This window comes from Silurus meridionalis, chromosome 8 (genome assembly GCF_014805685.1).
Source record: "Silurus meridionalis isolate SWU-2019-XX chromosome 8, ASM1480568v1, whole genome shotgun sequence".
Classification (NCBI taxonomy): domain Eukaryota; kingdom Metazoa; phylum Chordata; class Actinopteri; order Siluriformes; family Siluridae; genus Silurus; species Silurus meridionalis.
In genome coordinates this window covers 10,343,663-10,359,918 of record NC_060891.1, presented here as the reverse complement: position 1 = coordinate 10,359,918, position 16,256 = coordinate 10,343,663, and the positions used below count along the sequence as shown (strand labels likewise).

Here is a 16,256-nt window from a genome sequence, read left to right as displayed (position 1 = left end):
ATCCGCTGTTAGTTGGGACGTGGATGTGTCGTTCTGACAGAAACAAGTGTTACAGTGATTACTATTAAAAAGCTTTTTATTGCATTCCAGCAACTGGCACAGCCTGTGGAAGAGCCTCTGATGTGAGTCACAGCTGGGATTTGCAGAGCCACTGTGATTTAGCAGAAAGCGTATTTGTTTAGTAATGTGGAATATAACAATACATACAAATCCAATTTGATATGACGAGGTAGTGTCTAAATACAAGATGAGCGAGAAAATAGCGTTGCCTTAGGCTTCCTTTCAAAATGACATGGTTTAGTCCATTTTCTATGCATCAACCCGACATTATAAATCTACAATGGTTGGCACATAAAAACGAGACAGTGTTCGAAGCATTTATTAAAGCAACATCTACACGTCATGTGACTCGCAGGGTGACATGTCTGCAACACAAAGCTTTTCCCATCAGATCCTTTTTTGTACTGACTTGGAATTTTGACTCTTGTGGTATGTGGTTTTTTTTTTGTGTGTCATGTGACGGTACCTGTGTGGTTGTCACGTGACAAAAGAATGAACAACTTTGAACAAAAGACTCTTGAACAGTCTCCTGTACAGATCCTATTGTTTTTTTTTTTATCACTTTACAAACGAATGAACAAAACGGACACTCTGAGACAACCCAGTAGTCCTGAGGCATATGAAAGATTGTTTCAAAAAGAACTAATCTTTAATGAACGATGCATCAATCTGAAATATCAGAGTCACTAAGCTTTCTGTAGTGTTAGATGTGTTTTTGAATCCTGTGTTCTACACAACTGAATATGATTGAGCCAGTGGCCACTGTGACACCTTCAGCCTGGATTGAATCATTGAGAAGTGGCTCTCAAGATGCAACAGGGAGTTTGACTACATGTGTATGCGTGTGTGTGTGTGTGTGTAGCCATATGTTTGCACTATTAGTGATGGGTGTATTTACGACTTCAGCAAGTTCAGGTCCACCACTCCTTTGACTTACAGCATAGCTTTATGGCGGCCAAAGTGCTCAGACACACCAGACCTCGGTGTAGGCATTGCTGTTTTTCCTCAAACTAGTGCACAACTATTGTGCACAAATACAAGCTTATTGGCTTGGAAAAAAGAAACGACAAGATCTGGATTTTTTGGTGTAAATACTTGTCACCTCACTTCAGTTTTCAACTCAACGATTAACTGGTTTTTAATGAAAATCACAGATTTTGAATGAATCCGCTTCTTCCACTGCTTTAGGTGAGATTCAAGACTTATTCATCCGTGTGTATAAGTGTGCATCATCGCAAAACCAAAACGCTAAAGCAGACTGACGATGTGAAATCTAGCCCAGCTGATCTATGCGAGGCAGCTATCACATAAAGCTAATTAGCAAAGAGGCTAGCAGCGGTAAGCACCAATCTTCCGACCTTACAGCAGAACGAAAATTGCACATCAGACGTCTGGAAATGTTTTGGCTACAGGAAGACAGACACTTTTCAACAGCAGGCGATTTAAAAAACAACAACTTTTCAGACAGTACCTCAAATTGAAACATGATGAATGTTTAGACGATCGGGATTCCAGAGCACAGCCTGGAGCTGTTAAGCAGCCTGTAATCAGTCAGGCATTTGAAAGTGTCACACCATATGCCATACATAGTATTGGCCTTACTTTTTGTCTGCGAAAATTGAAACAAACAAAAAGAAAGGCACGTTTTTTTTCTTAAAGCCTGTGTAGAAAATGAAACCTTAAATCAAGTGAAACAATATGATGCGCTACAGCGTATTGTGAGACAGATTCGCAATAATGTTTGGATGCTGTACCACTGATATAACAGTTTGGAGTGGACTGTATGCTGCTTCACAACGAACCTGTTTAGACTTCACATACCCGCTTGCTGTGTTTAATCGAATGACCTTTTCCAGGTTGCTCTGCACTTCAGCCTGATGGACCTCCTGGGTAAAAAAAAAAAAAAAAAAGTGAACTGATATTGACCTGTTGTTGTTGTTGTTGTGTTTTTTTTTTTTTTATAAAAAAAGCTAGCGACGCCGAGAATTAGGGTGTGGCAGCCTGAATGTTTTGGGTTCTGATGTAATCTTAAAAGTCAATAGAAACATGATAGATTAGGAAAAAATATCCTGAATAAAAATGATGAGTCAGCAGTGTAAGGTGAGTTAGGAAGCCCAGTCGTAGTGGTGTAATTCAACCCGGAACACGTTTAACACCTATTACAGTGTGTGCAATCAAGAGCGAAATCTTTGTGCTAGAGCAAGATGTGTGTAATGATTTGCATTGAATCGTAAAAGCCAGTTTCCACTACGGTTTAGGAGAAATTCACTTGGAAAGCTTTAATCTTTCAAGTTAAACCGTCACGGTGGGGGAGAAAATATACCAAATGCTTCCTTAAGCTGGTAACAGTATCTAAGGAGGGGGTGTGCACATCTATGCAATCTTCCCCGGTCTCCGTGTGCATAGATTTGAGTAATGTCTTCTGCTTCCTGCACACACTGACAGGCTTTTTATTGTACGCGGGGGCAAAGCATGATGGTAATCTGTTGATGAAGTGCTGCAGATGGGTCTGATGAGAGGGCTCGGAGGGAGAGCAGAACATCCTGCTGAGCCACATGTAAATTAACATCACTTCCCTCACCACTGCTTCCTGCCGGCCAGTTTTCATGACACGCTCGACCTTAACCTTCCTCTTAGCATTTGACTGAGTTACATCATCTTTGTCATCTTTTAATTGGTGGGTCCTCGCAAAAAACAAAAGGCCGGTAGGGTTTCAGCACAGCCGCAGCGTTATTGTAGGGAAGTGCGTTTGTGGCATAACAGGTACTGCAACCATGACGACCGTGATATTAAGGGGCTGGATATGACGTACCTTATTTGTGTCTATTTTAGGATGGTTGGCACAATCACGATTGATTTTGTCGCTTAAAGCAAGCAAGTATGTATGTAAACCAGGACTGAGCAATTTGACAAAATTGTCATGTCATATAAGACGACACACAATGCGCATCAAGATATATTGTTGCAGGAGATAAGAGAGGATAATGACCAGATTGGTTTGAGATGTCAGGAAGTCTATGGTAACTTAAATATGTTCTCTTTACAACCATGGTGAGGAGAAAAGTGCTCTCTCAAAACATCAAAAACAGCTGAAGACCACATCAAGAACAGGAATCTGAGGCTTTCATGGGTACTAGATGTGTCCAGGTCATGGTTCTGGCTACAGCTGATATCTGGAATGGTTTTATATAAGGACAAAACATGTATTGCCTTTTTCTGGCTATACTTCTCGAATACCATTGCAGTAGCCTACACCCACAAGTTATGAGTGATGCAATTGTTAATAGGTGATGGTTAGGAGGCATATCGTAGGATAGTATATTTTACATTGTTCACAACTTCACAAGTAAAACACAGAAACCCCCTGGATAAGAACCCCTTCCTGATGCTTCGAAAACATTACCAAATAGTTTTTCACAATCAATAGCTTGTTGGTATTGCACTTACCATGACAGCCCTGTAAGCAACTCTGTCTGTAACAGCAAGGCCACTAAACACGATACGCTTTGCTGCAGGGTGTGAATATAAAGTGTGATGAAAAAGGCAAGGTCACCTGTCAGTCAGCATTTCCGCAGCCAAACAATGTTGAACAGTTTTGGTGGCCAAAAAGTTTAAACACTGCAAAAAAAAAAAAAAAAAAGGTGCTGCTGACAAAGCCTGAGTGAAACTTGTGTTTTCACTGTATACACTGCCAACACCTAGTTTATTTAGTGCTGCAGTGTTTTGGGATCTCGACAGTGTGTCCAAAACTAGGTGTGTAACAATACACAAAATTCACGGGTCGGTACGTGTTTCGGATTTCAATTCACGGTCAGGTTCAATCTCGGTATGGTTAGGGGGAAGAAATGCACAACATAAAATTGCTTGTCGTTTTTTAATTAACGCAGTTTTTTTATTATTAACATTTGTGAACAACATTGTAAACAAACAATTTAAAATAAAATGCCTGCTTGTTTAAATAATATATAAAATAATATTTTATATTTTATAAAAATTAAATAGAATAAATCACATTAATGCAAAACACTTAATTATGTTGATTAAATTGTGTAATCAATTAATTTGGCATTAATTCAATACATTTAAATACATGGATAAATACAGTTAAATAGTTTACATTCGTGTAACTCAGTGCGTGCGTTTTACATTTAATATTAACATTTTATTTTAATTTTTTCTTCATTTTTAATAGATGTTCTACTTAACTGTTCTATTTATTTCAGCATACTTTAACAAGTGTCTTCATTCACTTCCTCGATATGCGGAAATGTCAGGATTTTCTACTTTTACGAGATTCTTGAAGCTGGACATAAAACAGAAAGAATCCATAGCGCTTGCATAAGCCATTAGCCACTTCCTGGTTAGCGGCTAACGCTAGCGCTATAGATTCTTAAATGTTTTCATGCATACGCAGAACAAATCTTATTTCCTATACGGAGTGAGTAGTTACAGTGACACTGCACTAACTCTCTAGTTTTTTTTTTTCTTTCCACTGGCATTGTTGTATATGTTTTCAAGTTTAATAATGATAAGTGCACTTTAAGCGCATTTTTTTATAAATACGTTCCTGGGGAAACTCAGATTTTAACTATGTTCTCTGTACCGTAAAATTCCGGTAAGAATACGTGTCCTGTTACACTCCTACAAAATACTGTTCCTGAGCATGCGCATTCAACTCAGAGCAATGCAAAGGCCTAATAGATCAACTTTGCTAAGCAAAATGACTAGTAATATTCAGGAGATTTTTTGGTATTTGCTCAACACGTTATTCCAGCTTTTGTTTGGCCAGTGTACTGTGTAATTGAAAAAAAAATCAAGCATTGCAGTAGTACTTTAAGGACAAAGGTTTGTGAACATGACTATAAGATGCGTATGTGCTTTTTGACTATCCCATTCAATATTCATTCTCCATTTGCTGTTTTAATAACATCCATACTTCTGAGATGTTCTCTCAGATTTTGGAGTGTGGTTGTGCAGATCTGTGATCATTCAGCACACAAGGGCTTTAGAAAAGTCAGGTACTGTATTGATATAGAGTGAGGAGGCCTAGGGTGCAGTCAGCGTTTCAATTCATCCCATAGGTGTTCAGTAGGGTTGAGGTCAGAGCTCTATTGCAGAGCTGGCTTTGTGCACAGGGGCATTGTCATGTTTAAACAGGTTTGGGTCTCCTAGTTGAAGTAAAGGGAAATTTGAATGCTACCACCTCCTAATGGAAGTGCTTCACCTCGTTTGACTCCCGAGTAAGAATAGTACGTCGGATTGCCGCAATTTCCTGCACCTGTCCTTTGTGGAAACGGGTCTGTTTGTACACAACATTGTCCCTCACAGTAAACTCCTAGTGCTACAGGCGCTGACATGTGCAATTATTCCAGGAATGTACATTTTGTTTTAAAGTTTGTTGGGCAACATTAAGTGACTAAACCACTCCGAAACTAGCAACCTAAAGCATTCCGTTTCAAAGAAACGACCTTGTCTTTTATAGATGTTGTTTGTTTGCAGGAAATTCAAGTAATTGTATGCTTTAACAGAGATGAGTTTTGATTAGATAACACGAGGCTGTCTCATTCCTAGGCTCGTTTCCTGTTTTCCCCTTTTCAAAATGAATTACAATGAGTTGTAATGAATTTAAGGTAAACAATAACATAACATTACAAGTCAGTGCAATCAGTGAACGTTTGCAGTCCTACACTACTTTACATTACTTATTACATACTTTACAGAGGCGGTGCCTTGTGCCATTAAGGATTGATACAAAGCAAATAGAACCAGTTTGTAAGTAGTGATCAAATACTGTACAGGAAATATTCCACTGTTATATGAAACAATGCCAAAGTACAGCCTTTAGCACTTGGACAGAACTGGAACAGGCCTATGACATGATAAATTATACAACTAACCATCTGACCTCCTGTATACCGCTGATATGGAGCTAAATTAGGACTCACTATGTAGGACAGATAAAAAAGAAAAAAGAAAAAGGAGGTTGAAACAGTCAAAACGGTGGGCCCTGTAATAGTACACAGTCCACACATTGAGAATTAGCCTACCCTTATTACAATACCTGCACGTTTTACAGGCGGATCTGTTTCTTTTCCATTCACAATCATAATCACTATTTACAGTGTGGCCTCTAATCATTGGACTGCTTTATTTCATGTGGTACTCAAACTCTTGTGTTGTTTTGAGTCTTTAACTAGAAACAGCTTCAAAGTAACAGTACAACTGTGTGTGTTTTTCCTTTGTTACAGGGCTCACCACAGAAGGCCTGTATCGTGTGAGCGGCAACAAGACGGATCAAGACAACATTCAGAAACAGTTCGACCAAGGTACTTAATCCGGAACTGCTCTGGCATGTAATCGCCTGTCCTTTCCACCAAATTTAAAACAATTATCAATTGCTGAGAAACAGTGTTGGTACGCTGGTTAATAATTAATTTCTCTTTTAGTCGTCAGATTCCATCCTCTTTAATTCCTATAAAAACATGATTCCTCTCATCTCCCTTTGCTTTACACGCTTAATGTATTCACCAGAGAGAAACACAGCTTTTTACTTATCTAATGGCCTATTAGTCAAGAGAAGTTGATAGAGACATCAGTAGATAATAAAAATGGGACTTATTATGTTAATGTCTGACAAGTTTAGAGTCTATAAATCCTACATAGGTAATTGTTATGTCTCAGCCAGTTTTTATTTGAAATTTCATATTATCCCCAGTTTGGCCATTTGCTAATTCCAAATTCCCATCCACCAGCTGTGCAACAAAACCACTACCGATTGGAGAGTCTTAAAGCTAATCTGTGCATCTTTCAAGACATACCCCAATCAGCCTCAACATTAAAACCATCTGCCTAGCATTGTGTATGTGCCACTTGTGCCTTGAAAACAGATTTGACCCATCTGATGGTGCACTGTGGTATGTGGCACCAATACGTTATAAGCACTAGTAGGTTGCAAGGTGTTTCCTCCGTATATCAAACGTGTTTGTCCAGTAGCCCCCACAGGTGCTCAAGTGAATAGTGAGCTGAGGATTTATGAAGGGGAAGTCAACAGCTTGAAATCTTTGTCCTCTTCCTCAAACTATCACGAAACAATTTTTGCAGTGTGGCAGAAAGCATTATCCTGCTAAATGAGGTCACTGCTGTTAGGGAATAGTGTTTCCATAAAGAGCTGTCCTGGGGGTGCTTGGCCATTTTTCTTTTTCTTTTCTTCCATAGCATCGTTTTTTTTTTTTTTAAGAACTTGCTGCCTCACATATCCTATTCCTTCAAAGGTGCTGTGATAGCAGCAATCGATGGTATTTATTTTCAAACTACCGCTCTTGCTGCGGCCACATTACTATTTCATTATTACTCTTTTGTTTCTTTGACTCCCATTCAACACTTTTGAACAGTGGACACTGGACATGTAAGCTTAGTTTTGCATGTCGCTGCATGGGGGGGGATTAATTAAATGCCGGATTAATCGATTATCATTTTATTTTATTTTAACATTGTCATATTTGGTAAGCACCTATTTTTGCAGCATACCAAAGGAACCAGATGCCTGTTCTTCTCCTTTGTTTTCAGTGTTGCGTATTTAACCAATTGGTTTTTTCGTTAATCATGATCGTTTTTTTGTATTGATTTGCTGTTCCAGACAAAAGCGCCACATCATGAGCAAACAATTCCTAGATAGGACAATGTCGTATGGCATGAAACTCACAGGACAGGACTGCTATGCATGTTCAGGGTTTGGCAACCCTAGATACATCAACATATAATTTAAATTCAAATACCTAATACCTTAACTTTAAGCGTATCAAAATAAACTACAAAATGCTGCAGCCACACCGTGTATTAAGATAAACTACTGTATTTTGAAATACTTTTACAATGGGCCATGAAATTTCTTCAGATAACTTCCATCATTTGGTCTATTTGATCTGTTCCTTTATCATTACACTGACTCAGTTGATTGAGTAAACAACGTTTGATAGCAACAGCTTTTTTACTGCTCGAGTCAAGCAACAAATCTGGCATATGCAACCAGTTAACAGTACAAATATTCACATACATAATCCCGGTGATCTCCCAGAAGAAGGTTAGTTTTAAAGTAATCAACAGTTTAATGTTGAACAGTTTGTAAATGACTCATAATTGTGTCCTAATTTAGTAACTTGGTGTTTGGTAACTAAGGGCTACTTTGCATCAGCAACACTGACAAATCATTCATAAGAAGACACTGATGGCACCAGTATTCATAGCAACTAGTTTTTAACTAATGAATCATTTGATTGTTAATCATAAATATAATAATTTTATGTGTCATGCAGTCATTCATGCAGTTGTATGCAAAATCATGATTTTACTAAACAGCTACTTCAATTCTGGGTTGATTCGGCAATCAAATATTTATTTATCAGTCTATTTTTGATTGAAAAAAACATGTATCATAAATACTGATGTAATGTAAACGGAACAGGCTAACAGACTATTTAATACCTAAAAGCTTATGCCGAAGAGTGCTTCTGTTCATGCGACATATCTTTAATCATACGTCTGCCGATAGAGGATCTTGATCGTTATATAACGTGGAGAACACACTGTTTTGTGCTTATGTTTTTCACTTTTGTGAAGATTTTATTGGAACTTTTCAGAATCCGGATAAGTATAATCTCACTCTCCAGTATTCTGTATTGTGTAAAGATTTATGATCAAACTCTTGATGTCACCCAAATGAGGATGGTTCCCCTTTTGAGTCTGGTTCCTCTCAAGGTTTCTTCCTCATAACATCTAAGGGAGTTTTTCCTTGCCACAGTCGCCATGGCTGCTCATCAGGGTTAAACACACACCATTCACCTTAACACTTAAAATTCTGTAAAGCTGCTTTGAGAAAGAAATAAACTATAGAAATAAACTTGACTTGCCCAATGTCAAATTGGTTTCAGTGTGGACAGTCTTTTCACAAGCAGCTATTGGGAATAGGTTTATAGCTGAAATACAGAGATTTAGCTTTTTTTGTTTGTGCCCATCTCTCAGAGTAAAGCCCAGGCTCATCAGCCTGTTGGATCGTGCAAATGAGTTGCTGGAGGACGACCAGATTATTCAGCCATCCAGAGTTCAGTTTAAAAAAAAAATCTGTGGGAATCAGTTGCCTGCTGGCCAGGAGTCATTATCTTGCCTCTCTGTCCATCGAATGTCTGTTTTCTGTGTTCACTATAAAATGAAATCTACTTCGACAGCTGTCAGTTCGCTTTCAATTCACCCTTTTGTTTATGCTTTCCCTGTTTTTACCATCATTTTTCCTTACTCTTAGTCAGTACCTTTTCTGTATCTCTCTCCACACCTACTCATTCTGTCTTTGTTATCCTCTGTGTCCCTTTTCACTTACCCTTACTGTTGTTTCTCTACATAGACCACAGTGTGGATTTCATTGTCATGGATGTTGCTGTGAACGCTGTAGCCGGGGCACTGAAAGCTTTCTTCGCCGATCTACCAGACCCTCTTATCCCGTACAGTCTCCACCCTGAGCTCGTAGAAGCAGCTAGTGAGTATCTCTTCTCTCTGTTCTCTCTTTGTCTTTGAAGATGTTCTATTTGTCAGAGATCGTTTGCAATGTCAGAGGGCTGCAACTGAAGAGATCTGCATTCGGATTGGCGAGAAATTTTTTTTAAGTATCATGGAATGAATTGCAATGAAACTCTTCCTTGCTTGAGCTTAGGTAATAATTGTGTCTGAATTTGTTGTCTTTTCATATAGAGTGCTAGAGCTGGGCGATATATAAATATACCCCTAATGATACCCTTTTGTAAAACAACAAAATAAAATGTGATCACTGAGTGCACAGCCTGCCTCCCACCCCCATGCGTAACACTGTTTACAGCGGGGTGGTCATGGCAACCTGTTTCTCAACAGTTTACTACTTTTTTTTCCCCCTAAGCATTCGTTCTCATCCCCAATTTTAAAGCCTGCACCAGAATATAAAACTATTTATATAAGATTCTTTGGTATTATTGTGGCTTAATTTATGAAAGCCAGACGTTGAGCAGACGGAGCATGTCATCCCTCTATCCCTCACAAGCTGCTATGATCGCACACGATCGGCGGTGAACACGCAGCTCACATGAATAAATACAGCTGATAACGTTTTTGCATTGTACTATTTTAGTCCAAAACTTTCTTTCAGAATTTTGTAATAATACCAATGAAATAACTGCTTTTGAAATATAACACAAACATGTTAGAAGGCGGCTGCCGTCATCGGTTTAGCTTTAACTCACATCGACCACAAGCTCCATACGGTAGTTAAGAGTAATATTTGTAGCATAAGTGAAAATCGTTGGATAACCAATTCTAACAGTCATTTTAAATGATAGCTCACCGGAACAGTGTTATTAAAACAATATTCTGCTTTTCTGTTAAGGATAATTGGTGATTAATTTAGACATTGCAGATATGTCATGTCTGGAACACAGCCAGATTCTTAGTGGATATATTATATTAGAGTCGTATGAAATTAAAAGTGTTTTTTTTTTCCTCCTGGCAACCCTTCCAAGCAAATCATACTTGTTCAGTATTTTCTAATTGTACTGCCATGAACTTTTACATTGAACATGGTAACTAAACGGCTGTAGAATCTAAGGTGTAATTTGTTAGGGTGAATTTGCTGGGACGTCCATTCTTGGGAAGCTTGACAACAGTCTTAAATGTTTTCCACTTGTTAATAATGTTCCTCACAGAGCTAAAGATGGTGAGGTTTTCGTTGGGAGTGATGAGGATGGACAGGATTACAAATGAGTTTATTAGAAGGACAGCGCATGTAAGACGTTTTTAGAGACAAGGTGAGGAAGGTTGAGATTGAGATGGTTTGGACATGTGCAGAGGAGAGACATGGGGTATATCGGTAGGAGACTGCTGAGGATGGAGACGGTTTATGGATGTGGTGAGTGAAGACATGCAGGTAGTTGGTGTGAAAGAGGCAGATGTAGAGGAAAGGGTGGTATGGAGGCAGATGATCTGCTATGGTGACCCCAAGAAGAAGAAGAAGAAGAAGAATGTTCCTCACTGCAGAACTTTAAATTGTTGGAAAATGGCCTTATAACCCTTCCTAGATTTCTCCTTGGCTTTGTGTTAACACACCTGATTGCTCTTCGACTTTTATAGAGATGGTCACACTCGCTAATAATCAATTAATCAATAACATTTAATTAGCAGCACCTGGCGGCTACTTAGCCTCGTAAATCCTGTGGAAGCAGTAAAGGTGTATTTAGATTTTCAACTGATGGCTTTTCCAGTTTGGGTTTATTTTTGTAAAATAAATAACGACACAGTGTAATATGTCTTGTGTTGTTCATCTGCGGTTGTATTTTATGTCAAACCATAGAATGTAGAATCTTAATTTTTTTATATACTCTTACCATTTATTAGATTACAGGTACAGGATTAATAGCATTGAAACTACCTTTGCATATAAAATGTAATTCAACAATGTTGTTAATTACCCAGTAAAGCCAGCAGCTATTTCTCACTTTTCATAATTATGTATTCTTTCTTGTATAATCGAGGATTATGATGAGTTTTCCAAGCGCTCACTAGTCAGCAGTTTTCAGTGTTGGACAGTAAGAGAGTATTTTTTTTTTCAAGATACTGAAAAATACTTTTCAGGATACTTTTTTTTAAGAGAGTTTTTTCATTTCAGGATACTTTGACCTCGCCACATTTTAATGTTATATTTAACTTTTTCTTCTAATTATATATATATATATATATATATATATATATATATATATATATATATATATATATATATATATATATATAAAATGTGTATATATGTATGTATATGTGTATGTATATATGTACTGCATTTTTTGTTACTTTGAACTAAATACATTATGTTATGTTAAATAAGTACCTATTTCAAGAACACAAACTTACTCCACAGTGCTTGTGAGAGTTTCCATGGAATAAATGTTCTCTAAATAATCTTCTCCTGGACACTGCAAACTCGAATGAAACCGTATAGGACTCCCTTATAGCAACTCCCTTATCGCTACACGACTCTTCAGCATCCAGCTGTGGATGTGTAATGACTCATCATCAGTCATGCTGATGTGATGCAGCTAGTCATGTGATCAAGGCTCAGCTAATAATATGAGACACAATTGCATCTATTTTATTTAGGGGGAAAAAAAGAAATGTTAATAAAATGTTGAAAGGTCTCCAAATCCAGGAAAGAAAATTTGAGTGGATGTTTCTGTGGCCACCTTTTGGTTTCAAAATGTAGCATAGTTTAAAAATAAGCACGAGTTTTTAAGATTGGATTTCGTTGTATTTGAATGTCTTTAACCCTGCTCTCTTCAGCTCACCAATAATTCCCTTTAACTAAAAACACGTGCCGGATGAATCAACACATCTAAATGTGTCTGTGCTAATGATGATACAGCCAGCAGCAGTTTTGTGTCTCCAGCCTCTTGCTTTTGCAGGGACAAAGAAATCTGTCCTGAAATAAATTCTATCTTCATTCTATAATCCCATCCTCAAGGAAGCTGGTGATTAGTAATTTAAATGAAAGTGTATTTTGTTCTATTCACATTCATGGCATAGGGTTTTTTTTTTCCCCTTAAGCTAGGATTTCTCTTCCTCCTATTTTTTTTCCCCTCCCCAAGCCATGATGCTGGATCTAATCAGTCTGGATGACGTGTTCTTGATATCTGTGTAAGGCTCTCAGCAGTAGGCTAATGCTGCTGTGCTGCATTGCTTCTCCTCCTCTATGTGTGTGTGTGTGTGCCTCTCTCTTTCTCTCTCTCTTTCTCCGTCTGCATCCATGCCTCATTTTACTGTCTTATTGCTGGAGCTGCTGCCAGATTTCCAGTCATCTCTTCTCACTCAGACAGCCTTTGTGCAGCGAAGCTCTGAGCAAACATTTTTACTTGGCGACGTCAGCGTCAGACTCGCAGATGTGCCCGCGACTAGTTTCACACCAGGTTCAACTCCAGCCTTAGCAGGAAGTCAGATGACTTCGAACCGGTTGGGAGACATCATTAAACCCGAAACCGAAATCATGATATATAAATATGTTGTAGGACATAATTTTTTTTCGATCGCTATAAGTAAATGTTCTAAAAACAGGCAAGATGAATGATCTCCATGAATCTGATGCATGATGTTTAATGCACTTTCATTACCTTGCAGAAATAATGGACCATATCGAAAGGCTGCAAGTGCTGAAGGACATCGTGCGGAAATTCCCGTCTGTGAATTATGAAGTTTTCAAATATGTGATCACTCATCTCAACAGGTAAACAAAGAAAGACAAAAACCTTTAGTTTTTTCCGGTTGCTCAGTGAATGTACACACATTTATTTTAGTATCCCTCTGTGGACCTTCCACAGAGATGTTTTCACCTTAACCTTAACAATGAGGACTAGCCAAATGTCCTCACAGGGTCTAAACAGTCACATTTTCCTGTTTTTATGAGCACATTTGGCACACACACACGCACAGACACACACACACAGCTGTAATTTTGGTCTTAGCTGTGAAATGACCAGTTCATTTAGTTTTTAACCCAATGCTATAACTAAGGCAGTATATTTTATTTGTTATATTGTATCCAATGTACAATGGTCACTTGCTTAAAGATGAGAAATCCTTTTTTAATACATTTCAATTAATAAATTTTTGTTATTATAAATGTACTAAACATTTATCTTACAGCTCCAGGGTCTTGCTTAGACACAGTGTGAAAGTGTTCAGTGCCTGTGATGAATAAATCTATAAAAAAGAGACATATACTAACCCCTTTTCCATGAAAAACATTCACGTGCACCTCGGGCTTGGGATTTATTTATTTTTAATTACATTTTGAATACAGTTTTTTTTTTATGCCTTTGCCTTTTATCCGACATAAGCTCTTCGTAAATGGTTCATTTCTCTGTCAAACAAGTGTTTAAGGTTTTTTTAAATGGCCGTATAAACTCCTTCTGACAGACCGTTTAATTGGCTCCAATCATGGATAAAGACCATTTTTCAGCCACCAATTATCTTCACATTTCTGTACCCAAGCGTAGTAGCTTATTAAAATGAATTGCAAGACGATAAAGGAATTTATAAAATCAAAAAACAAAAAAAAAGGCGTTCATTTTAGCAGGAACATCTGTACACTTGCACTTTATGCAGCAGAAACAAACCCTAAAATCATACACAGGTCAAGAGCTCCAGTTAACGGTCAGATTAAACATATTGTGTACATTGTACAGTATATTGTGACGTTCGATCTGAACAAGAGCTTTTGACCGGTACATGATTTTTCATGTTTTTTCCCAGACACTGCTGGTAAAGTCCTGGGATTTTCATAGACAAGAGTCTGTAGAATTTATACAGAATTGGCCAAAAACAATAAATAAATACTGTATAAGTGACAGGTCTGTGAGTGAAAACATTTGGATGGCTTTTGGACTGTTAATTACATTGTGCAGATCTCAGACTTTAATCTAAATGAGTTTTGTGGTATCATTATGGCAATTTTTACTTGCATGGATAAAAGTTGCACCGCCAGGCTACTTCTGTTTGAGCCTTGAGGAAGGGTTTGACCCCAACCTCATAACAAGGTTCACCAGTCTCGGGTGTTGTTCAGTTTGACAGGCAGCACACTGCATAGAAACTACACAAGCATTATTTTACACCCTACGTAGTGAGCCTATAGAGGAAATAATCAAGCATTTGGGGTTTGGCCTCAGTAAAAAATCCCTAGTGTACATTGATGTATCGGGTTACACGAAGCATTGAGGACGATGGAAAAGTATTGCATGCGAGTTCTAAACAGAGCATGCGTCACATTTTCAGCTACGCAGAAGTAACCGAGATTATTTACTTTTCTTCATTTTAGGGTGAGCCAGCAGAGCAAGACCACGCTGATGACAGCAGACAATTTGTCCATCTGCTTCTGGCCGACGCTTATGAGGCCCGACTTTGAGAACAAGGACACGCTGTCCACCACCAAACTCAACCAGTCGGTCATCGAGAGCTTCATCCAGCAGTGCCCATACTTTTTCTATGGCGGAGAAATATTCGAGCCTCCGGGCGCCATGGGCAACTCGCCTCCACACGCTGGGCACATGGGACACGTCGGCCACGGCATGGTGGAGTCACTGCTGGCATTACAGCTCCCTCCACCACTTCAACCACAACAGATTCAACACCCTCTGCCCTCCGAACCCCTCATTTAACTCAGTCTTTTTAAAATGGGAAAGGGAAAAAATACTTTTTTTTTAGCAAGATAATGAATTCCCATCACAGGTCACATCATTGTGACTGAAAAACAAACAAACAAAAGGAATAAATAACTGATGATTTATTCATGAAATGTGGTGAACTGGTCTTGCCAGACTGCAAATATAAGGAAGATATATTTATACTACAATTTTTTTTTTGGTAAAGACAGTTGAACCATTCTCCTGTGTACACTACATGCACAATCTATTTTAATGGCTTTATCTTGCATCATTATTATTTTTTTTTTTGTCTGCTTTTTTTTTTTTTTTTGTAGAAATCTATTTCTAAAAGAGAATGAAAACTAATGTGGTGATGGAGTCCTGAGCACATTGGACTGTTGGAAGAAGAATTGCAACACAAAAAACAAAATCACACACACACACAAAGCAGGTGCACAGCAGCCAGGGATGGACACCAGCAGTAAATATCACGCTCCTCACATTCTGAAAAGCCACCGAAGGGGAAAAAAAAGAGAAACTCCACTGGAACTTTTTGGCACATCGGAGAAAAGCAGGTGTTAGACTATAGCCTGACTCCTCTCTCTTCCTTCAGTCTGTTTTTAGACCTTTTTTTAATTATTCCCTTTTTTTTTTTGTTGTTGTTTGGTTTTATTTCCAAAATCATGCTTTTGCACACCAACATGCATTGATGTTCTTTAACTAAATTTGCATGTCATTTGCCACTTGTAATACCTGAAAGCTAGAAAAAAAAAAGACGTACAACCTTAACTGTTTTATGCAACTTTCTTTTTTTTTTTTTTACTCAATCATATTTGAGGGAACATGGGGTAAAACAGGGTAAAATATATATATATATATACATATATATATATATATATATATATATATATATATATATATATATATATATATATATCTGCTCATTTTATCATGCCATAGGTTAATTTTATATCATTTTATTTTAGTTTTCTCTTAATAGAG

At 37.9% G+C, this 16,256-nt stretch overlaps 1 protein-coding gene across 1 annotated transcript in view; it reads left to right on the top strand.

Moving 5' to 3' along the window:
- arhgap5 (Rho GTPase activating protein 5) overlaps nucleotides 1-16,043 on the top strand; it is a 37,612-nt gene extending 21,569 nt beyond the window's left edge. Inside the window, exons 4-7 of the mRNA XM_046855516.1 lie at nucleotides 6,309-6,386; nucleotides 9,455-9,586; nucleotides 13,234-13,339; nucleotides 14,930-16,043. Coding sequence (XP_046711472.1) covers nucleotides 6,309-6,386; nucleotides 9,455-9,586; nucleotides 13,234-13,339; nucleotides 14,930-15,269 — 656 coding nt within the window. The 3' untranslated portion in view covers nucleotides 15,270-16,043. The remainder of the gene's footprint in view (nucleotides 1-6,308; nucleotides 6,387-9,454; nucleotides 9,587-13,233; nucleotides 13,340-14,929) is intronic.
- The last annotated feature ends 213 nt before the right edge of the window (nucleotides 16,044-16,256 follow it).